The 22,965-nt window shown below is 53.7% G+C and overlaps 1 protein-coding gene and 1 pseudogene across 5 annotated transcripts; one reads left to right on the forward strand and one right to left on the reverse strand.

Annotated features, from left to right (window-relative positions):
* Positions 1–803: 803 nt before the first annotated feature.
* On the reverse strand, positions 804–22,965 carry EWSR1 (EWS RNA binding protein 1). 5 transcript variants are annotated; one of them, XM_066562375.1, is made up of 18 exons: positions 22,899–22,965; positions 19,947–19,983; positions 19,678–19,729; positions 19,167–19,220; positions 17,810–17,933; positions 11,631–11,817; positions 9,160–9,327; positions 8,297–8,511; positions 7,540–7,723; positions 4,813–4,850; positions 4,145–4,177; positions 3,454–3,572; positions 3,007–3,136; positions 2,762–2,884; positions 2,510–2,687; positions 2,042–2,139; positions 1,411–1,684; positions 804–1,162 (listed from the first exon to the last, which is right to left on the reverse strand). In XM_066562375.1, exons 1-18 carry the CDS (start codon positions 22,963–22,965, stop codon positions 1,123–1,125), a joined length of 2,121 nt encoding a protein of 706 aa, XP_066418472.1. In that variant the 3' UTR covers positions 804–1,122. The 5 variants fall into 5 exon arrangements, with proteins under 5 accessions (XP_066418472.1, XP_066418473.1, XP_066418475.1 ...); XM_066562376.1 differs by having other exon boundaries at positions 4,813–4,847; positions 22,899–22,945; XM_066562378.1 differs by lacking the exon at positions 19,167–19,220 and having other exon boundaries at positions 4,813–4,847; positions 22,899–22,945.
* On the forward strand, positions 10,457–11,556 carry LOC136564251 (cilia- and flagella-associated protein 251-like; annotated as a pseudogene).

Genomic DNA, 22,965 nt, shown 5'->3' on the forward strand with positions numbered 1-22,965 from the left:
ATCCAGCGGGGGCGGCGGGAGGGGATCCGCACCTGCGGGGACACTGGGGAGGGGACACAGGGCCCGGGGCCACCCGCCGACCCCCCCGGCCGCACTCACCGCCGCCGCTCCGCGCTCCGCTACGGCCGGGCCGGGCCCGCTCCCCGCTCCGGGCCGGGCCGCGGCTCCCAGCGCCGGGGGGGCCCCGCCGCGGCCCCCGCCGCCATCGGCCGCCCGCAGCGGCCCGGGGGGAGCCGGGGGGGCCCGGGGGGCGCCCAACGAGGCTCGGCCGCCGCAGCCCCGCGGAGCCGCCGCCGCCGCCGCCGCCGCGCCCCGGCCGGGAAGTTGGAGGCGGCCCAGAAAGGGCCGGGACGGGGGCGGCGGCGGCGGCGGGCGGGGACGGGAGCGGGGGGGACACGGACATGGGGGGGGGTGGGGGGGACAGGGACATGGCCCGGAGGGGGGGACACAGACACGGGCGGGGGCGCAGCACAGACAGACAGACACGGGGAGGGGGGGGGGAGGGGGCACGGACGTGATTTGGGGGGGGCGGCACGGACACGGGAGGGGCACGGGGGTGACACATAGCGACACTCGGTGACATTCCCCCACCCCCGCCCGGGTGTGGCTCCCCGCTTCCATTGATCTGCATCCTCCTCCTCCCCCCACACTCCCTCCCTTCCCCGGAACTCACACCCGCTGGGGAAACTGAGGCACATCGGGATGCACCGGGCGGCTCCGTCCCTCCCCTCCATCCCCTCCTACCCCGGCCCGGGCCCGGGGGCCGCATTCCCCCGGGTGGTCTCAAGAAAGGCCAGCAATGGTGCGGTTACAAACAGCGGGAATTTTATTTAAAAAAACAACCGTCACAACCGTTCACAGCGTTACAGGCGGGGAAGGGGGCGGGGGCGCGTTAAACAACCGGTTTTATTTTGGGGGAGGGGGGGAAGAAAGAATTCATCACGCTACCGTTGAACTTGGTTTTAATGTTTCTCCACAAACGGTGAAAAATACTAAAGTACAGACAAGGAGGACTCATAATGTTGTGGCCAACATTATAAATATGGAATTATAAATTTAAAACATTTTTTTTCTGTTTTAAAAAATAAATCTGGTAGTAAATGCGGCTCTGGGGGGGCGGCGTTAGTAGGGCCGGTCTCGGCGATCCTGGCGGTGTTCGCCCCTGTGGGCCGGGGGGGGGAACGGGTCAGTCGTGGGGCCCAGGAGCCCTCCCCGGGTCGGGGAGGCTCCTTAACCCCTCACCCAGAGACCCCGCACCCACTCCCCCACCCCATCCCACCCCCCACCATTCACCCCTTGCCCCCCCCACCCATTTGTCCCACCCCAGCCCCCCCCCACCTTGTCCCCATCAGGGTCTCCCCCTCCCCAGGGTCCCCTCCCATCACTCCCTGTCCCGCCCTCCATCCATACTTGTCCATCTTTCCCGGCCCTCCGCGCCGTCCTCTGCCTCCTCCTCCCATCTGCTCCATGAGGGGTCCGGGGGGTCCCCCGGGGCCGCCTCCTCCTCCTCCTCTCCGGCCGCCTCCTCCGTAGCCGCCTCGGTCCATGCCCCGGCCACCTCGGAATCCGCCTCGGTCTCCGCCGCGGCCGCCTCGGAACATCCCCCCGGGTCCCCCTCGGTCCATGAGGCCCCCGCCGCGCCCGCCCCGCATCCCCCCGGGGCCGCCTCGGCCGCGGTCACCGCCTGCGGGAGGAGCAGAGAGCCGGGAGTGAGCCCGAGGGAGCACAGCCCGAGCCCCGCTCCCCACCCCGGCATCCCAGCACGCCCAGCTCTGCCAGGAGAAGGGCTGCGAGCTGCTGGGTGCCCGAGAGGATTCAGGGTTCATTAAGGATGAAGCAGTGCCCTGGGGAGTTGGGGTGCTGCTGAGAGCCCCCCCCAAATCCAGTTAGCACAGGAGAAATCCCAGTCTCCATGTCATGGCTCACCGAGGGATGAAGGCCCTGGCAGCTCCTGGAGCTGGCCCAGCCATTCCCCAAGGAGCCTGAGGCCAGGCCTGGGGTGTCCTGCTGGGAAGTGGGGCTGGGAACCCCCCAAACGTACCTGGAGGAGGGAAGGGGGGTGGGAGGAACCCCTCCGGTTTGGGCGCCTTGCACTGGTTGCACTCTGTTCTCCAGGCAAAGTTCTGGTTTCCACAGCCCCTGGGTACAAATTCCAGTTAGGCCAGAGTGGGACAGCATTCCAGCTGGGGTGACATTGGGAAGCACGAGCAGGAGAGCACGTGGAGAGGGGACACAAGGGCAGGACGTGGGGCACAGCTCCCACAGTGGGGCGGGGGCCTGGCTGCCCACAGGAGCCATAGCTCACCCACAGCCCCCAGGAGTGACCCCGTCCCTCCCTCTTTGCCAGCTGGAAGCTGCTTCCTGGGAAGGCCCAGCCAGTGATTTTGGGATGACTGGGATGATTCTGCCATGGCCAGCTGCAGCATGGCCCAGGGCTGTGGGGTACTCAGGGGTTGGGGCACTGCCCACAGGGGTTGGGGCACTGCCCACAGGGCTGTGGGGTACTCACGGGTTGGGGCACTGCCAGTCCCCGGCGCGGTGCTGGACGCTCCCTCCGGACGGGTTCCCCCGGGATCCCCGTGGTCCTCTCGAGGAGAAGCCACCCCTGTCTCCACCTCTGCCCCCCATCCTGCCCATGGGGCCGCTGGGCCCGCTGGGACCCCCTGGGCCACCGGGGCCCCCTGGACCTGCGGGAAGGAGCCCTGTTAGTGCTGGGAGCCCTGGGAAGGACGGGCAGAGCTCGGGGGGGGCTGCACGGTACCTCCACGGAGGGGTGGGGGCATCCCCCGCTGCTCCCGGGGGGGCATCCCGCCCCTCAGGCTGTTCATCGGGCCCTTCTTCCGGGCCAGGGTCACCTTCAGCTTGCTGCCCTGGAAATCCTTCCCTGGGAGGGACACAATGGCAGCAGCATCGGTGAATCCTGATTCACACACGCCTGCACCCAGGCGCTCCCCACACTTGGGGGAGTTTTTGGAATTCCACCCCCAAACGTCGCCCAGCACTCACCATCGAACCATTCCACGGCAGTTTTGGCAGTGGACGGGTCATCGTAGGACACGGTGGCATCGCCCTTGGGCTTGCCCGTTTCCTTGTCGATGTACAGGTTTATCATGGGCTGCCCCGTCCTCTTGTTCATCTAAGGGACAGCGCAATGTCACCCCAGCCCTGTCTCCCCACAGCCCAGCTGGGATTTACTGTTCTGCTTTCCAGCAGCTCACTGCAGGGACTCCAGGAGAGAAGAAAGGGGCCAGGCCTACCATGGATGACAGCAACTGCCCAGACACCCCAAAAATGAAGGGACAGGCTCTAAACAGCCCTGCCAGGCCTCTCCCAGAGCCTGGACATGAGGGGCCAGAAGGATGTGAGCAATAGGCAGAGAGGAGGAAGAGGAAGAGGAGGAGGTTGGGTGACCCTTTTCCCTCTGCCAGCACGGGGTCACTGATGTCCCCTCACCTTGACAACACCACACTGTTTGAAGAAATCTGCCAGATCCTCCAGGGTCACATTATCATTGAGTCCCTGCACATAGACTGCAGTGCTGTCCGAGTCCTCCTCCGGGTCCATAGGGGGGCCTAGGAGACAATTCCCAGGGTCAGAGGAAGGGCAGGGATACCCCAGGGCCGAGTTCTTTCCATCCTCTCATCCCCTCCATGGCTGCAGCTTTGCTGTCCCCACCTCACCTCCCGAGTGCCACGGCCAGACAGAGCCCACACCCACCCACGTGGGAAGAAGCCCCAGGTTATTTCAGGACACATCCCAGAGGAGAGATGAGGAAGACCTTGGTGCCCCCTGGGCTCCCACACAAGGACATCCACCCCCCTTTTCCGATGCTGGAAGGCTGACGCAGAACTTCCAGCCACGCCTGTGTGACAGGAAGGGACAAGCCACGGACGAGGCTTGGGGGTGCTGCAGGCTCCCTGGAAGAGCTCCAGAGCAGCCCCCGACCCCCTGCATTCCTGCAGAGAAGGGGGAGCAGCTCCCAACCACGGGTGGTGCTTTTCCAGCTGTTTGGGAACGAAGAAATGATGGAACAGCCAGAAAGGCTGGAAGCGGCAGTGGGGTGACGCCATGGTGGCCACAGCCCTTGGAACAAGGACACAAACGTCGGTTTCACAACCTGGGGAGGGAGTTTGTTGGGAATTACCTAAATCCAGGTCGGGTCCTTCCTCCATGTGTCCTGCCAGGCGGGAGAGAAGCATAGGGAAGGGTGTTAGTGGGGGCCCTGCGGGCTGGAGAACCGACACACACAACACTAGCTACGACCTGCGCCGCACAAGCAGCAGCACTGCACCTTACTGGGCCATCAGGTGGCTCTTTTAGCACTTCTTCCAACCAAAAACCACTATTACACTGGTTTTAAGCATTTTTTCCAACCAAAAACCACTATTACACTGGTTTTAAGCATTTTTTCCAACCAATAACCACTATTACACTGATTTCTTTTTTTTTTAGCAGGTTTCAAACCGTTAACCACTATTAACGCTGATTTTTTTAAAAGGTTTTACCAAGCCAATCAGTTTTTAAGTTCATTAATAAAAGTTACTTAATATATCTATATATATTAAAAAAAAATTATTACATCCAAACCATTTCTTTTCCCCAAAATTACAGGAGTGGTTGCTCAACTCTTCCACTGTGTCCGCATACCCCTGGGCATCGCCGGCAGTACCCATTACAGTCTGGTTGCATATTGTCATTTTTAAACCACTTAAACGAATAAAAAATTACACTTCGTGCTAAAAAAAAAAAAACTGACTGCAAATTTTTTTTTTTTTTTTTTAACACTATCCATTGTAATGCTCAAAAACTTACCACCAGGCTTATTGAAGCCACCTCGCTCTCCAGCGCTGCTGGGGGGATAAACGAAGAAATGAAGGCCTTTCCCTTTACAAAGCCAGCACCGCTCTGAGCCTCTGCGGCTCACAGGGGAGAAGGGCACTGGCTAAACATCTCCAAACATCTCTCTGTCTCTCTCTCATCTCGGCACTAGGCCTTTCTTCAGGGCAGCTCGCTCAAATTTTCTTTACATATAAAGCAACCTTGGTGTGGTTTGAGGCACCGCTTTGCTGTCGGTGCCCTGGCGTTATTACTCGGGTATCATCAGTGCAATACTTGGCTGAGAAATGGGGGTTGTTTGTAATCAAAGTCGGGTTTTATTTTGTTGTTGTTGTTGTTGAAGAGCAATTTGGGGGTGTTTCAGTGGTCAACTCCCTCCCCTTGGTGTGTCCACCAAGGTGCACCCTCAGCCTGTGGCAGCGCGGGCCCGCGGGTCCCTGACATTTAACAGTGTAAAAGGAGACAAACCACACGCGAGACCTACAACACAGTTCAGCTGACATCGCCCCTAAAACCCTCAGAATAAAGCCATACATTCAGGTCACTACTGAATTTAACAACTCTCTGGAGGGAGAACTTACAGAGTACAGCGGGGGCTCCAAGGCCTGGGGTGCAGCTTTGTGGACACACTCACTTTTGGGCAGGTGCCAATGCAAACAGGGCCGCAGCTTTCACCAAAAGCTTTGGCTGAAGCATTCACAGCTAAAACTGCTTTGGAGCGTGGTGGTGAAGTAGGAAAATGCCACCTTGAGAAAGGATTTGGGCTGCTTCTTGCTCTTTTTTTGGGAGAGCCAGCAAGCAGTTTGGAAGGAGCCGAGCGGAGGAGGGAGAGCACCGTGAATTTTTCTAGCAAGTATTGCACCTCTAATACTGGGAAAAAAAAAGTCAATACAGAATTTCGAGCTGTTGCATGCAGCTTTGCCTCCTCTCGTTAAAGTACACACCATTTACGTAATGTCTCTCTTTTTAAACATAAGATTTTTACACTTTTTTTTTTTTTCTTTAACGTTACACAATTCTAAAGTAGTAGTATACCCTCCTCTGGTTTTATTACCAAACAACAAGTATGCAGTTACCAAAGTTACAGAAGGATTCCGTTTATACAATCAATACATTGGGTTAAAAATATTCTATGTATATTTTTCCTCTCCATATGGACACCGTGTCTAGTCCCACTTTTCATTATGCTGCCGGCTGAGTACTGAGTACGGGTACTTTTTAAGTATTGAGGTGTTTACAAGGCTCTCACTTTGTAACCTGTAGCATATAAATGCGACAAAGCATGTTAAAAAGTTTTCCATTTTCATAAAAATATCAAATCATCGAGGCAATGAAAAAGGGCATGTTAATAACATCGAGCTCCTTACCTGCTGGAGACACTGAAATCCATCACCACAGCATGCTAAGGTGGGCCGAGTTCCCCTACCTGCCCTGGGTGTCCCCTGAAGCCACCTGTTCTATGGACATCACAAACTCTACGTCCATAAGGCTGGGGCAGGGGGGGACCCTTTGTAAGGGTCTGGCCAGGTGGGAAATCGCTCGGGAGGCAAATTTGAGCTGGGATTAAGGTGTGAGATCAGAGACAGGTGACAAATCTTTGGCAACGAGAAGCTCGGAAGGGGCTAGAAATTTGAAGATGTGATGATAGACATTTCAGGTGTCTACATCTACTTTCATCGTTAAGAGATCAATACAGCACGGCTGAAATCTTTATGCAGATCCCTGGAACTCTGTTCCACCCGTGCCAATTCCAAGCTGGATGTGTTCCCACACAAACCAGCCCTTTCCATTCTTTCTTGGATTTCTCTGATAAAGATTTCATGCCACGTCAATGGGCTGCAACAGAGCTATGCAGAATGGGGCCACCCACTGCCAAACCGGGGCTGTGCCACACGGGAAGAAGTGGCCTCTGGAGGGCAGCTGCCATCACAGCCCCCCTGCCAGCACCAGGGTGGGCACAGCGTGTCCTGTGCCACACCTGGGGACACTCTGCATGGCTCTGAGCACCGGGGTGAGGGGATGGAACACACACAAAGCTGTGAATTCTCTCTCAGAGGAGCCTTTGGGATTGGTTCTCCTCCCTCGCCTCCATCAGAACGACCTCCACGGATGGGGACACACCTGAAGGCACAGGTGGCACCAAACCAGGTTGTGCCATCAGGTGAAATGGCCAAACTGATTCAGAGCACCTGAATGCTCCGAGGGGGAGCAGGCCTGGGAGCCAAAGCACTTCTTTCTCTCTGTGCTCGGGCTCCTTCTCCACGTGGCACTCTGAGCTCGCAGGCTCCGCGGGAGGAGGCTGACACAAGGCTCCTGCCCTGCCAAAATCCCCGCTCCTGAGGCCCGGGGAGCACCCCCTGGAGCTGCTGGGAGGTTTGTGTGTGTTCCACCCAGAGTTACTGTTAAACCCCACAGAGGATTCCACCTCTGGGCGACCGTGAAGGGAGCTGAAAGTGCCAGGGCCAGCATTACCCCCAGTTTCCCCCTCCCTGGGGGCCCAACCAGCTGCAGGACAAACCAACCATCCTGCTCCTACTTCCCTTAGGATAATGTTTCCATGGATGACAAGCAATGCTGCTACACACACACATGTCCTCCATGGAAACACAGCTGGGAACGTCAACCTTTCAGTCCCTTCTTTTTGAGTTTCAAATCCTATGGGTAAACCAGAATTAGAGAAAAGGAGAAAAGCTTTGCTCTTACCCCATTCCACCGCGTCCTCCTCCCCGCCCACCTCTGCTCATGCCTCCTCCTCGCTCATATCCCCCTCGTCCCCTGCCCCGGCTCTCGGGGCCGCTCAGGTTCCGGCTCTCCCCGGGGCCGGAGAAGCCTCCGGATTCCTGCCCGTACATGTTCATGCTGCTGGGATGGTCCTGGCGGAACGAGCCTGGGCAAGGGGGCAAACAGGTCAGGGAGAGGCAGCCCCTTCACCTGCCCTCAGCTCCAGCCACGCTGCAGTTGTTCAGTTTGGGAAAACCCCTCTGAGGGTGTTGATTTCAGCTGTTCCCCCAGCCAAGGCCACCACTGCACCATGTCCCCAAGTGCCACATCCACTCCAGGGATGGGGATCCACTACTGCCCAGGGTCTGACCAACATGAACAAATGTTCCCAATATCCACCCTGAGGCTGATCCCTCTCATCCTGTCCCCGTTCCCTGGGAGCAGAGCCCGACCCCAGCAACTCCTGCCCTGAGCAGAGCCACGAGGTCCCCCCCGAGCCTCCTCTTCTCCAGGCTGAGCCCCCTCAACTCCTCCCCACAAACATTTTGTGCCTCTGTGTTCCCTTTCCCCTGAGGTGAGGAACCTTCCCTTTCCCCATCCCAACCCATCACTGCCTCCAGAGATGCCATTTTTCACCAAGAAAGGCCAAACCCCAGCTCCAACCCCCTCTCCCTTCAACCCAGCTCAGAGTTTTAGATCCAAACTAAGGCCAGGGCTCCTTCCCAGGGCTCCCACTCACTCTGCTGGCCGTAGCTGCTGCTCTGCTGGCTGTACTGGCTGGGGGCCTGGCTGTAGGATCCAGTGGGAGGTGGGTAACTGGTGGGAGGTGGCTGCTGGCCATAGCTGCTCTGCTGGCCATAGCTGGTCTGCTGGCCATAGGAGCTCTGCTGCCCGTAGCTGCTCTGCTGGGAGTAAGTGCTCTGATCGTAACTGCTTGGCTGTGTGGAGGAATAGCTGGAAGAGAAAAATGTTGGGAAAGGTGGGATGGTGAGGCAATTCCCTGGCAGAGTGCGTGGAATGGCTCATGCTGGAACAAAATGCAATTAGAGGCTGTATTTAGTGCTGTAAATCACTTTAAAAGCTGAAGTCATCCTATGGAGGCCAGTCTCGAGGGCTGTGAAAACAAGAACCATGTGGCCAATCCCAGTTTATTCACACCTCTAGGAAAAGGAACAAGTGCCAGGGCAAAACTCAGTGGTAATGGAGGTAACAGGCCCTGGATACAAGAAGCTCCTCTCATGCAGCTGGGGCTTTGAGAATTTCAAAGTGTATGCTTTAGAAGTCACATTAAAGGCACCTGAAGGGAGAAGGGAGCTCCTGGGCTAAGCTGTATGTGGAAGGAGGCAGCAAAAGGTCACGCTAGGAAAACTCTTAAAATTATCAAGTATAAAATTTTTAAAGAAATGTAGAAAATGTCTTAAACCCATTTGTCATCATTCTCCTTCTCAGATGTGCACACACAGAGACACTTCAACACTCAGCCACAGCCTCCCCATGCCCACCACAACAACTACAAGAAGCACAGCTCCTCCTCCCAGGCCACCAAAGCTCCTTTTCCATAAAATCCCCCCAGAAAGACCCCTAAGCTGAGCAGTGCATTACCTGGTTGGAGGGTAGGAGGGTGGAGCAGTGACAGGCTGCATGGGGTAGCTGGCAGGCACCTGGGGGTAGCTGTAGTTGCTCTGCCCATAGCCCAGGCTGGGCTGGCTGTAGCCTGTCGTGCTGGACTGAGGCTGGCTGGTCTCTGCTGGTTTGCTGCCATCCTGGGGTCTGGGGAGAAATATGGAACAACATTGGTGCCCAGCCCCACAGCTGGCAGCAGCAAAGGGCTCAGATTCCCCAGGACTGAGGGTTGGGAGCTCTTTTTTGGGGTAGCATTAAAGCTGGCCTTGATTGGTGACAGCCACTCTGGCAGCAGCCAATCAATAGGCAATAAACACAATTTTAGCATTCACTGCCTGGTATTTGCACACTCCAGGAAAGGCCCAGGCAGTGTCCTGAACAGAGAGCATGGAACACCACAGCTCCTGCTCCTCCCAAAGCCACTGGGCTGTGGGGCTGAGTGGAGGCTGTGGAATGCCAGCAGGGCTGCTCCTGCAGAGCCCTGGGGAAGCAGGAGCTGAAGCAGGAGCTGAAGCAGGCAGTGAAATGCCCCATTGTTTGGTTCAGAATCCAGCTCAGGCAGATATTGCCTCATACACGTTATCCCCAATGATCCCATAGAGGAGGAAGGATGCTGGGCTTGGACTGGGTGACCTTTAAAGGTCCCCTCCAACCCAAACCACTCACAATTGTGCGTTTAGAATTAACTCTCAAGGCCTGAAATTTGAGAACCCTTTGCATGTGATTAACACATCCCCTTTTGTTTGCCCCGAAGTTTAAAAGCCATGTGAATGTGGCACTTGGGGAGAGGGCTGGTGGTGGCCTCCATGATCTCAGAGGGCTTTTCTAACTCCAAGGATTCTATGAGTCTTTAATTTCTATTTGTTTCTCAGAGTGGAGTTGCTTTTGCTGTAGAAGCTGGGGAAAATTATACACAGTGTCAGGATTCATCCAGCAAATTTACATTCCTTTAAAGTGTAACCTGTCAGAGCTGTGCCAGGCTATGCCTTTCCTTCCCACAGTGCTTGCTACACACACCAGGTAAGGGAATAAATCAGCTTTTACTCACTCCCAAACAAGTTCCCATTATGTATTCTAAACTTTCCATATCCTCTGAGCAAACAATTGGACTCAATAGCTGACAGGCAGTGCCCAGAGGGGTGAGACCTAAAGAGGAAATGTTTTGCAGCCTGTGCATCCACCCAGCATCCTGCCTGACCCCAGGACTCAGAGCAGGCAGGACTCAGCCTCTGCTGCAGCCTGAGAGCCCAGAGCCTGATGTGGCTGCCTGGGGGCGATGGGGGAGAAACGGGAGGAGGAGGAGGGGGAGGAAGAAGAGAAAGAGAAGGAAGAGGAGTAATGGGAGATGAAGAAGGAAGAGAAGGAGGAGGAATAGGAGGAACAAGAGGGGGAGAAGAAGGGAGGAGAAAGAGGAGGAGGAAAGCAAAAAGGAGGAGAAGGAGGAGGAAGAGAAGGATGAGGAGGGGGTGGCGGAGAAGAATGAGGAAGAAGAAATGGAAATTGAGAAGGAATAAGAGGAGAAGGAGGAAGAAGAGAAGAAGGAGGAAGAAGAAAAAAGGAGTAGGAGGAAGAGAAGGATGAGGAGAAAAAGGGGTGAAGAAGAAGAGAAGGAAAAGGAGGGGAAACAAGAGGAAGAGAAGAAGGAGGAAGAAGAGAAGGAGGAGGAAGAAAAAAGGAGGAGGAGGAAGAAAAGGTTGAGGAAGGGTGGAGGAGAAGTATGAGGAGAAAAAGGACTGAAGAACAAGAGAAGGTAAAGGAGAAAGAACAAGAGACGGAGGAGGAGAAGGAAGAAGATACAGAGGAGAAGAAGGAAAAGAAGGAGTAGGATGATGAGGATGGTGATGATGAGGAGGAAGATGAGGAAGGGGTGTAGAAGAAGGATGATAAGAAGAAGGAGGAGGAAGAAAAGATGGAGGAGAAGGAAGAAGAGTCAGAGGAGAAGGAGAAGGAAAAGAAGGAGGAGGAAGAAGGAGCAGGAGGAAGAGGAGGAGGATGATGAGGATGGTGGTGCTGAGGAAGAGGAAGATGAGGAAGGGGTGGAGAGGATGATAAGAACAAGGAAGAGAGAAGGAAAAGGAGAAGGAAGAAAAGACAGAGGAAAAGGAGGAAGAGACAGAGGAGAAGAGAAGAAGGAAAAGAAGGAGCAGGAAGAAGAAGGAGCAGGAAGATGATGAGGATGGTGACAGTGAGGAGGAGAAAGATGAGGAAGGGGTGGAGAAGGATGATGAGAAGGAGGAGGAAGAAAAGGCGGAGGAGAAGGAGGAAGAGACAGAGGAGAAGAAAGAAAAGAAGGAGAAGGAGAAGGAGGAGGAGGAGGGAGATGAGGGCGGTGCCATGAGGAGGAGGAGGAAGAGGAAGATGAGGGCGGTGCCATGAGGAGGAGGAGGAGGAGGAGGAGGAAGAGGAAGATGAGGGCGGTGCCATGAGGAGGAGGAGGAGGAGGGCGGTACCTGGCGGGGGCGGCCGGGGCCGGCTGCTGCCCGTAGGCGGGGTACGCGGGCTGGGTGCCGTAGGCGGCCGGGGCTGCGTACGAGCTCTGGCTGCTGGTGACCGTGGCCGTGTTGGTGTCGTAGGCGGCGCTGCCGTAGCCCTGCACGGGCTGGCTGTAGGCAGGGGGGGCGGTCGGGGCGCTGTAACCTGCAACACAGCACAGCTCAGCCCCCCGCCTCGGCCAGGAACCGGCAATTCCGGCACGGCCTGGCCTGCAGGGCAGCTCAAGGCTCATCTCCTTCCATCCCCTGCCATGGGACACGCTCCAGCCACGGCTGCTCTGTGTCACCCCCTCAGCTTCCCAGTATCCCATCCAACCCTAAGCCATCCCCCCTTATCCTGTCCCTCCAGACCCTTGTCCCAGGTCCCTCTCCAGCATTCTCAAATATCTCAGATTCTGGTCCTTGTGGTGCTCCTGGGACTCATCACAGACAAAACCAGCTCAGACAACCCAAAAATCATCAATTACCCCACCCTGCCCCTCTGCTTTCCTCACAGAACCCCCCTCTCCCACCTTGGGAAGCCTCAGCCTCCAGCCCCTCCAGATGAGTGTCTGAATGTTTAAAACTATTGAGACAATGTTTATTCATGTATATTCATGTTTATTTAATGTATGTTTGGGATGAATATCCAGGAGTTTTAGGAAGCAGATTTTCCTCCCAGTGATTCCTTGGGTGCCGTGTCCTGCACATTCCTGGCAGGAATATTATAAATATTTTGGAGTTGGAATGAAACACTTCCCAAAGCAAGGGAATTCCAGGACAGACAGACACTGGGATATCACAGCATCCCAAAATCCCAATCTCAGGAGCTTTCTGGAAGCCACCCCTGGACCAGCACTCAGGATTGTTTACAGCAACCAGAGCTCAGGCAGGGCAAGCTGAGACATGGAGCATCTCCTCAACAAAGGCAGGGTAACAAACCCCCCTGAGCTCCAAAATAAAAGAAATCCAACTGATTTAGCAAGTACAGTCCCATCCTTTTAGCTTTTCTGATAAATAAAGGCACAAAACCTGGCCTGGGAAGTCTTTCAGAGGCATTTCTGAAGGCTTATTATAAAACAGTAAAGCTGGAAACAAAAGAAAAGCACTTTCCATTTGCTTTCATATGAGAAAAAGGTCAAAAGAGACACATGAGGCAGCTCCTGATGTTTTATGTACCTTCCCTTTTCTCAGAATTTCAGTTCAGTTTAGAGAAAAAGCTGAGAGCTCACAGAGTTCCTTTTCAAGAGTTTTACAATATCCAGGATCCCCAAACAGCTCCTGTATAATTTAGTGGCATTTGCCTTGTCTCAAAGGTGAACTGGCATTAACACACTGGGTTTGTGCTCCTAACAACCTTTCTAGCAAGTTTTCAAATTAAGATTATGAGACTTAGATGGAAAAACAGCAATAAAAATGTTGTTAAACATTAAAAAAGAGCAAAAAAGAGCAGCCAAATGCTCTCATGGCTGGGATCAGTGAAAGCAACAGCTTCTCCACCACTTCTGATTTTTAATAAACATGGGAGGCTTGTGACACATTTCCTTTAGGCAAATTGGGCTGCAGCATTTTATTCCAAGTGCCTCATTTGCAAAGCAAAGAGCACTTGCAGCAGCAGAACACGGTGTGCCCTCCCCAGGGCACCATGGCACTGCTACAGCTCCACTGCTGCCCCCACACCAGGGCAGCAGCAAAGAGGAACAGAGGGAGGGCAGCAAGTTTGCACAGCAAATTCATTAAAAACACCCCCAAAGTTCAGCTTTTTGGTGATCCTCAGGAGCCTGGTGAACACACAAGGGCAGCCTGGAGCTTCCTCTTCCTACCCCTGCCCCCCAACCCCATCCCAGGGCATTCCCAAGCTGGGAATGTAAACTGGACTCCCACAGGGAAATAACTTGTAGGAATCACTAGAAAATCAGTTTTTAAGGTTATTAGTCCTGTCTGCTGTTCTCTGGAAAGTGTTGCTGAAAAGAGTGAAGGGGATGATGCCCATTGGGAGGATTTTTAAAGCCTTGGACAAATTTGAGCAGCTCAAACACTTAAATGTGAGGCTAGACAGCAATTCCACAGGGAGCACCAATCCCAGGAGTTAAAGAAACCCTTATTTTAACTGCCCAAAGCCTGACCACACACTAAAAAAGGCTAAGTTCAGCCTGCAGCCCCTGTGCTGCAGCCAGAGCCCTGCCCTGGGCTGTTCCCCCTGGATTTGGAGCCCCAGGTGCTCCTCCCACAGCTGGGCCCCCCTTCCCAGTGCTCTTACTGGGAGCAAAAAGCTTTGCTGGCTCTGCACAGGCAGCAGGATAAAAGGGAAAAAAAAAGAAATTGAATTTTAAAGCTTCAGCTCTAGATGGAGCATTTGCCTCGTGGAACAGTGGAACAGCAGGAAGGGTTTGTCCCAAAGGAAAGGCAGTGATTTCCCATCCCACAGGTCTAAATCACAAATCAAGCCCAGTTTAGACACTCTGGGAAACCTCAAGAGCTGCTGTTTTGAGGGTGGCATTCCTATTACATCACTTCTCTCTCCTCCCCTCCCAGCCAGGAAGATAAAAGCTGACACAGCAGAGAAGCTGGTGATAGAAAAAGGTGACAGAAGGAATAATAACCTGCTTAAAGTGCCTAAATTCCTCTAAAGAAACCCCTTACTCAAGGCTAGGAATTGTCCAGTGGTGGAGAAGTTTGCAGGGCTTGACCCACAGAGAATATCAACTGGAAAAGGCTGGACTCAGAGAGATTCCTTCTTTCCAGAGGGATTCCTTCTTTCCAGAGGGATTTCTTCAGGAGGGGAGCTGCCTCCTGCCTGTGTCTATCCCACCAGTGAGGGGCTGGAGAAGGGCTGCAGAGCTGACTCTCTCTCCAGCCTCTCTTGGGATATTTTGGGGTTGTTATGGCAGCTGTGTGCTCATTCATTCCAAATCCTTTTAGAAATTTCAATACCCATACCCCAGATTTCCCAGGTAAAGAGAAGCAGGGGCTGGCTGCCTTTAGAGAGCAATTCCCACCTCCAAGAGATCCACACCTGGACACCAAAATGCTCTTTATTTATTTACTCCTGGAACTCCTGCCAACACCCTGCACTGATTAATGAGGCACAGGTCTGAGGGTGCCCAGTGATCCCTAACCTGAGGGAGCTGCTCCCAAATCCTTTTTTCTCTGGAACAAAGTCACTGGGTGGCTCCAAGACACCTCTTCCTACAGCCCCAGGGAGGGAAGGAGGATGGTAACTCTTTCCTGGAGGCAGGGCAAGGAAAAATCCATCCCTGCCATCCTGAGAGGCTGCATCCACACACACCTTGGATTTCCTTGACCTCACCAACACTTCACCCAAACCCCAGGCTGTTCAGGCAACAAGAACAACCAAAAACTGCTTGAAGGAACTGCAGTACAAAAAGGTGATTCACAGCAAAACAGGACTGGGATCCAACTGTAAGAAGTGCACGTGTCTCAGGGCATGACAATGTCTGGCCCAGGGGTTTATTGAGCATGAAAGGCAGCGAGGGAGGGAGAGACAGGCTGCAGTCTCCTTGCCACAGCTCTGGCTCCTCAAGGAGAGGCAGGTGGAGGAAGGACAAATCCAGGCTGGCTCCATGCCCAGAGCTGCCACAGCCCTGCTCTGTGGGCTGATAGGATCTTTTGCTTGACCACTTTTTAAGTTGGTGGTTTTCTCATGGATGAAAAGAAAATGAAGCTTTTATTTTTATTTATTTTTTTTGCCTACCAAGAAAACAAAAATGCAGCTGTGCAGAAAAAAAAAACAACAAACAAACCTGATATTATTATTATTATTATTCCAGCAAATCTCCTCTTAAGGGAGAAGGAAAAATATAAACAGAGCAGTTTCCTGTGACCCCTGTGGGACTGGAGTCCACAGGAGTCACAGGGATGTAAATATTTCTAAGAAAGGAATTTTGGAAGTTCACAAATCCTTTTTTGCTGCCAACTTTTCTCTAGGTAGTCTTAAATGAAAGGAAAAAGCCCTGCAGATAACCCCCAGTGCCACTGGCTAATGGATATGGATCTCAGGAGCAGGAATTTCCCTGATCCATGTAAAGATGGCAAATATTTTCATTTTGGTTAATATTTTCTCTCCAACTCCTCCCTGTGAAGAATTCCTCAATGGCCTCTACAGGCAGATATCCCAGTGTCTGTCTGTCCTGGAATTCCCTTGCTTTGGGAAGTGTTTCATTCCAACTCCAAAATGTTTATAAAGTCTCTGCCAGGAATGTGCAGGACACGGCACCCAAGGAATCACTGGGAGGAAAATCTGCTTCCTAAAACTCCTGAATATTCAGCCCAAACATACATTAAATAAACATGAATATACATGAATTAAACATTGTCTTAATAGTTTTAAACATTCAGACACTCATCTGGAGGAAATTCCAGCTCCAAGAACACGTTGGGAGAGTTTATGGAGCATGAAGGAACAAGAATCTGCTCTGGAAATCCAAAACCACCACGGGGCATGCAAAGGTGGAGGGCAGGATGCTGTTTATCCTTTAGGAAATGGGGTTGGAGTCACCTAAACTGTCTCAGTGGTCAGGATTTTACCCATGAAGATGGCATTTGGGAGGGTTTGGAAATGGCAAAGAGCACTGCAGCCTTGCCCAGCCCTGCTGTCACTGCCTGGGTGAGCTCTGACACTCCAGGGTTTGGCACTAAAACCAAGTGACACCTCCAGGGTTCCACCAAAGGGGACCTCAGGTTCTGACAGGATGAGGCAGAATTTTCCATGCAAGAGTGAGCAGGATAGTCCAACCCCAACCTGGGCTGGCTCCTTCCACTGTGGGAAGCACAAAATGAGAAGGTACAGGATCAGATCAGGCACATGTCACTGCCAGTGACAGGACTGGCAGGGAAGGGAAGGGCAGAGGAGCAGCCAGGGACACTGCTCCATTTGCTCTGAGCACAGCACGTCCTGCTGGGTCCCACAGCACCCAAACCCTGCCCTGAAAACTCAACAGTGCATTTATTCCTGTTTATGCATGGCTGCCACAGCCCTGGCAGTGCCCAAGGCCAGGCTGGATGTGGCTTGGAGCAGCCTGGGACAGGGGAAGGTGTCCCTGCCATGGCAGGGATGGCACCAGATGAGCTTTGAGGTCTCTCCCAGCCAAAACCATTCCATGAAGGACCTGGAGCTGCTGGAGCCAGTCCAGAGAAGGCCATGGAGGGCTGGAGGCAGGCTGGGGGAGCTGGGGGTGCTCACCTGGAGAGGAGAAGGCTCCAGGGACACCTCAGAGCCCCTTGCAGGGCCTGAAGGGGCTCCAGGAGAGCTGGAGAGGGACTGGGGACAAGGGATGGAGGGACAGGACACAGGGAATGGCTCCCACTGCCAGAGGGCAGGGATGGATGGGATCTTGGGAATTAGGAATTGTTCCCTGGGAAGGAATGGCTTCTCCCTATCAGAGGGCAGGGCTGGATGGGATATTGGGAATTGGGAATTGTTCCCTGGCAGGGAATGGCTTCCCCATGCCAGAGGGCAGGGATGGATGGGATATTGGGCAGGGATGGATGGGATATTGGGAATTGTTCCCTGGGAAGGAACGGCTTCCCCATGCCAGAGGGCAGGGATGGAGGGGATTTGGGAAGGGATGGATGGAATATTGGGAACTGGGAATTGTTCCTTCGCAGGGAATGGCTTCACCCTGCCAGAGGGCAGGGATGGATGGGATATTGGGCAGGGATGGATGGGATATTGGGAATTAGGAATTGTTCCCTGGCAGGGAATGGCTTCACCCTGCCAGAGGGCAGGGATGGATGGGATATTGGGCAGGGATGGATGGGATATTGGGAATTAGGAATTGTTCCCTGGCAGGGAATGGCTTCACCCTGCCAGAGGGCAGGGATGGAGGGGACTTGGGCAGGGATGGATGGAATATTGGGAACTGGGAATTGTTCCTTCGCAGGGAATGGCTTCACACTGCCAGAGGGCAGGGATGGATGGGATATTGGGCAGGGCTGGATGGGACTTTGGGCAGGGATGTTCCCTGGCAGGGCAGTCACACGGGTTACCCACAGCTGTGGCTGCCACATCCCCAGAAGTGCCCGAGTTTGCTCAGCTGTGGAAGCTGTCTCTGCCCATGGCCTAGGTGACATTAAGGCCCGTGCCAGGCCCAGCAGAGCTGCAGGCTGAGCCCAGCCCAGCCCAGCAGGGCTCTCACCTGTGGGGGGCTGCCCGTAGGAGGTGGCGTAGGCCGTCTGTCCGTACGTGGCCGTGGTCTGCGGCTGTGTGTAGCTGACGTCGCTGGGCTGCCCGTAGGTGCCGTAGCTCTGCTGCCCGTAGGTCTGCTCCAAAAGGACACAGATTCAATCCATGAGCACAAGGGAACCCCCAGGGACTGCAGCTGCTGAGCACTCCCAAAGCCAAGGCTGCTGTGAAAGTTTAGGTGCTGCGGGAAATTCCGGGTCAGCTCTGCAAGGAGGTTACGGAGTGGTTTTTCCCTGCCAAGACTGAAGGGACAGGCTCTTGACATTGGCACCACACACCTCAGCTCTGTGGAAAGCAAACAGGAAAGCTCCCAGCTGCTCCCAGCTACCAGCAGCACCCACAGGCACCATCCCAGGCTTAACCTGGAACACGGGAATGGGAGCGCTGTGAGGGCGGAACTGCACCAAGGAAAAGTCACTTCAGTGTCAAACTGCTTTGGTGCTGGCTAAAAGAAACCTGAGGAAGGTTTCAATTAAATTATTTGGAGTATTCTTCATGCCCATCAACCATTAATTTGAAAAATGGGAGTTGCTGCAGGCATGGAAGGACGGGATCCATGGAACACCCACAGCATCCCAGTGTGCTGCTCCCATTCCGGTGCCTGTGTTCAGTGAGGGATCAGCTCTCACCTCACCCATTCTTTGATTTTGTTTCCAAATCCAGCTTGAAAACCACTGAGGAAAGGAGAGGAGCAGCTGTGCCCAGCAGTGCCACCAGCTGCCCAAGCCATGCCCTACCAGCTCATGCTGCAGGCACCAGCAAGCTTCCAACAGCTCCTGGCTTAGGATAAAACTCTGGATACAGCTCGAGGAGTGACATGGAGACAGCTTTAACCTCCAGATTCTGAAAGAATTCAGATTTCTCTGGACTTTTTTTTGGGATATTCAGCCTTCCTGGACTCAGGGCACAGGTCTGAACCAGGAGCAGGAAAGCTTTGAGCACATGAACACATCCCTGGCCCTGGAAGTTCCCTCCACCAAGAGGCAGGGAACGCTGCAAACTTCCCATGGACACGTGCCTACAGCTGAGATTAGCTGGTTAGGGGTTTAATTAGCTGGCTAGGTGTTTAATTAGCTGGTTAGGTGTTTAATTAGCTGGTTTTAGTTGCTGAGGCCTCCTGATCCTACCCTTATCCTGCTCCCACCTTTCACCTCACCTACAACTGGGAGCAGCTCTTCCAGTTGTGGTCTCCAAAGACTTTTATTTTAAATAAGTCACCATCACCTTCCTCTCAGCCCACACTGAGCCTGTCTTCCTCCTCTTGGGAAGGAAAATTAAGCCTACAGCACTTTGTGAGGACAAGAATTTACCTTTGGAAACATACTTGGAGTTTGCAGACAAATGTGGTTGTAGTAACTTGGATTCTAAAGGTTAAAAATAAGCATTAAGTTAATCTCTTAAAGACCATCATTATTTGCAGTCCAGCCAACTGAGAGTATGAACAGTTATAGCAATAAAAACTCCAGGAAAAAGCAGATTCCCTCCTCCTCCTTTGTCCAATTCTGCCATTTCCCAACAGGCAATTCCCCCCCTTTTTTTCCCCAGTTTTTTTCTCTCCTACACCTCTGATTACAACACCCACCAATGTGCTGGTGTCAAACACACACCAAGAATTTGGCTTTTCTGGGATCAGGATTGAATAAATTACCAAAAAATAGGGGGATTGTTGAGGTTATTTCCACTTTTAAAAAGCACTTTGGGCTGGGGGAGAAGCTCCAAGACAACTTTTAACCACGGACTTTGATGCTGCTGCTTGGAATTTCCAGTTTTCCTGGAAAACAGGTGACTGAGCAGGAATTGCACCCCCTCCCCATGTTTTACCTGGGTGGTCTGTGCATATCCTTGGGCTGGCTGAGGTGCATAGGCGCTGTAGCTGTGGAATGAATGTAAAGACATTTATAATCTTGCCCCAAATCTGCATCACCAGACAAATTTTCATGCAGCCCAACGGTTTCTTGCTGAAATTCTATGGGAATACAAAGCTCCAGGAAAACCCTCAGGATTCCCAAACATACCTGAGTTAAGCCCAAGCCATAATTATGATTTACTTTTATTACATCTTTTTAAACCAGGGAGGATAAGCTACTTACCCCTGCTGAGCTGCAGCTTGGCTATAGGTACTGTAATCTAAAAGAAAAGGAGAAGAAAAAAAGAATAAAAACGTTGATAAAAGCTTAATAAAATTAAAGAATCCAAGAGCACAGCAGCTGGAATTTCCTCCTGCAGCTTGCTATAAACCACTGGAATTCCAGTTTCCCAAGGGTGGAAGGTAAATGCACATTTTCAGTCCTCCTTTTTGAGGGGAACAAAACCTCCCTTCCCCTCATTGTTCCTGCTGTTTGCAGCAGCCACTTTGATCTCAAATGACCCCGGTTCAATTTAACTGCCACCTTGGATGGATCCCAGGGGGCAGCCAGGAGGGGGGATTTGGGTTGGAACAAAGGAAAAGCAGGGATTTGAGCCTTACAAACCCAGCAGCCTGCTTTGAAAGGGCTGGCCTGGAAGGTTTCACCACCTTCACTCCTTCCCTTTCAAGGACACAAATGGATGGCTGGAAAGCCACTTGTCCCCTGGAAGGGCTGGAGCTGGCAAGATGGGAGTGATTCCCTCCCCAGATCCTCAATCCATGGCAGCCACTGACTGGGAGGAGAAGCAAAACCCTGAAAATCCCAGCAGCAAAGCCTGTGCTGAACTGATTTGCTGGCAGGGATGGAAAATGAATCCACATGGCAATTAGGAGGCTAAATTTGAAAGGACTGCAGCTCCCAGGTCCCTCACAGGCAGCAACAGCTCCAGCTCCCATCCCAGGGTCTGGAGCAGGGATGAATTCACCATTCCCAGCAGACCTGGGATCAGGAAGGAGCCCAGAATTTTTCTCCTGGTGGAGGCCAGAGCCAGGAGCTGGGGCAGTGGAGCTGTTCCCAGCCATCCCTGTGTGGGAAGAGCTCCCACTGCTCCCATCACCATCACAGCTTGGCCAGAAATCCAAGTTTCTCTCAGAATCATGGAATATCCTGAGGTGGGAAGAGACCCACATGGATCAAGTTCAACTCCTGCATTGGAGAATTTCAGGAAGCAAATTCTGCTTGGCTTTGATGCCATTATCCCACTATTCCCAAGGCCATGGAGCCCCAGGAATCCCTTGGAAAACACAATTTCCATCAGCACAAGCTCTGCTCCTCAGCCTGTGCATCCATCCCTACCAAACCCTTCCTGCCCAGCCTCCAGGTGTGCTCCCAGCTTCTCCTCCTGCTCCCTGGGCAGGAGCAGAGCCCCAGGATCCCTGCTGGAGGCAGGAATGGCCCTGCTGTGATCCCAGCAGGAATTCCTGGCACTTATTCATTCCTCTGACCTTGCCCAGAACACCTCACAGGGAGAAAGAAGACACTTGGAGCTCTCCAAAGCTTTCCCTGCTCCCAGGACACAAGGCACAAGTTGTTAAACTCCTCTGGCAGCATTCCCACTTCCCTCTCAGGTTGGCACGTGGGATATTGGAACATTTTCCTTGTTCAGTTCAGGGTTCTGGGTTTGTTGGTTTTTTTTTTCATTCGCTTTACACGTGGTTCTGCTAAATCCTGAGTGTTAATTAATGCCCGGTCCCCCTCATCCAGCTTCCCTCTCCTACCACTCCACTCTTTTCCCTGCTCGCCCTCCAGCCACCAAAACCTCACTTAATTCTCCATTTTCAGCCCCATTTTGGCCTCCAGCTCCACACAGGGGTATCAATCAACCCTTCTCCTCACAGCCCAGTCCCACCTAAACCCAACATTTCCCCCTCTGTAGGGTTTAATTCCAGGTGTGGAATTTGCAGTTTGCCTGTGGTGATGCCTCTCTTTTAATTTGCTGGGATTTAGAGGAACATAGAACATTAATAAAAAATAATATTATGGTTCATTTAGTTAAACCCATCTCCTGGCTTTTATTTCCAGGGGGAAATTAATCTTCATCCTTTTATTTCACAAGGCTCAGGAGCACACCAGAGGCTGGAAATAGCAGCTCCCAGGAGGAACAATTCCATGAATTAAGGGAAAACACAGCTGTGGTTTTAACCCCCATCCTGACAATTCCATTGGCAGATGTTCCTTTACTGACTTTTCTTTTTCAAGCTCCCCAAGGTGCTGTTGGTGATATCCCCTCACATTCCATGGCCTGGGAGATTTTCCTTGCTGGAAAAAAGGAAAATCCTCCATCTCTAAGGAGAATCAGATGTTGGGCTTTAAAATACCTTAAAGGTGGACTGAGCTGGGGAATCTCAGCTCCCAACTATTTGTATTCAGCTGGAGCCCTCGTGGAAAAACTTTTCATTCAGATAAATTTGGAGCCATGGAGATGATGGAAGACCTCACTTCCCTATGGGGAAAAGCTGGGAGAGGAGAAGGCTCCAGGCAGAGCTCAAAGCCCCTTTCAGTGCTTAAAGGAGCTCCAGGAGAGCTGGAGAGGGACAAGGGATGGAGGGACAGGACAGAGGGAATGGCTTCCACTGCCAGAGGGCAGGGATGGATGGGATATTGGAGAGGAATTCCTGACTGGGAGGCGCTGGAATGGAGATCCCAGAGGATGCTCCACGCCTGGCAGTGCCCAGGGCCGGGCTGGGAGCTCGCTGGGGCAGTGGAAGGTGTCCCTGCCATGGGATGAGCGCTCAGCTCCTTCCCACCCAAAGCACTCCAGGATCCCAAATCCGCTCCCAAACCCGCCCGGCAGGGCCGAGGGCGCGGAAGGAGCCCTGGCTCCGGGGACCGCCGAGCTCCGGCAATCCCGCGGGGCCGCAGCACCGAGAGGCCGCAATTGACCCCCGGGACGCTGAGGGGAAACACCCGCGGCCCCGGGGCGGCCCCGGCGGGCGGCGCGGGGGGACACGGCCGAGACGGGCCCTGCACGGCCCGACCCCAGCGGCCCCCGGGCGCGGCGCTACGGGCGGCGGCACCGCCCCAGCGCCCCTCCGGCCACTCCATGTCGGGGGCGGTGGCGCTGCCGGGGGTCCCGTCCGGTCCCGTCCTGTCTCGGCCCCCACCCCGGGCCCGGCCCGCCCCGGCCCCGCTCACCCGTCGACGCCATTTTCTCGCCTTCCTCCTCCGCGCTGCCCGCCCGGCCCCGCCCCGCGCCGCGCAT

This window comes from Molothrus aeneus, chromosome 18 (genome assembly GCF_037042795.1).
Source record: "Molothrus aeneus isolate 106 chromosome 18, BPBGC_Maene_1.0, whole genome shotgun sequence".
Taxonomy (NCBI): domain Eukaryota; kingdom Metazoa; phylum Chordata; class Aves; order Passeriformes; family Icteridae; genus Molothrus; species Molothrus aeneus.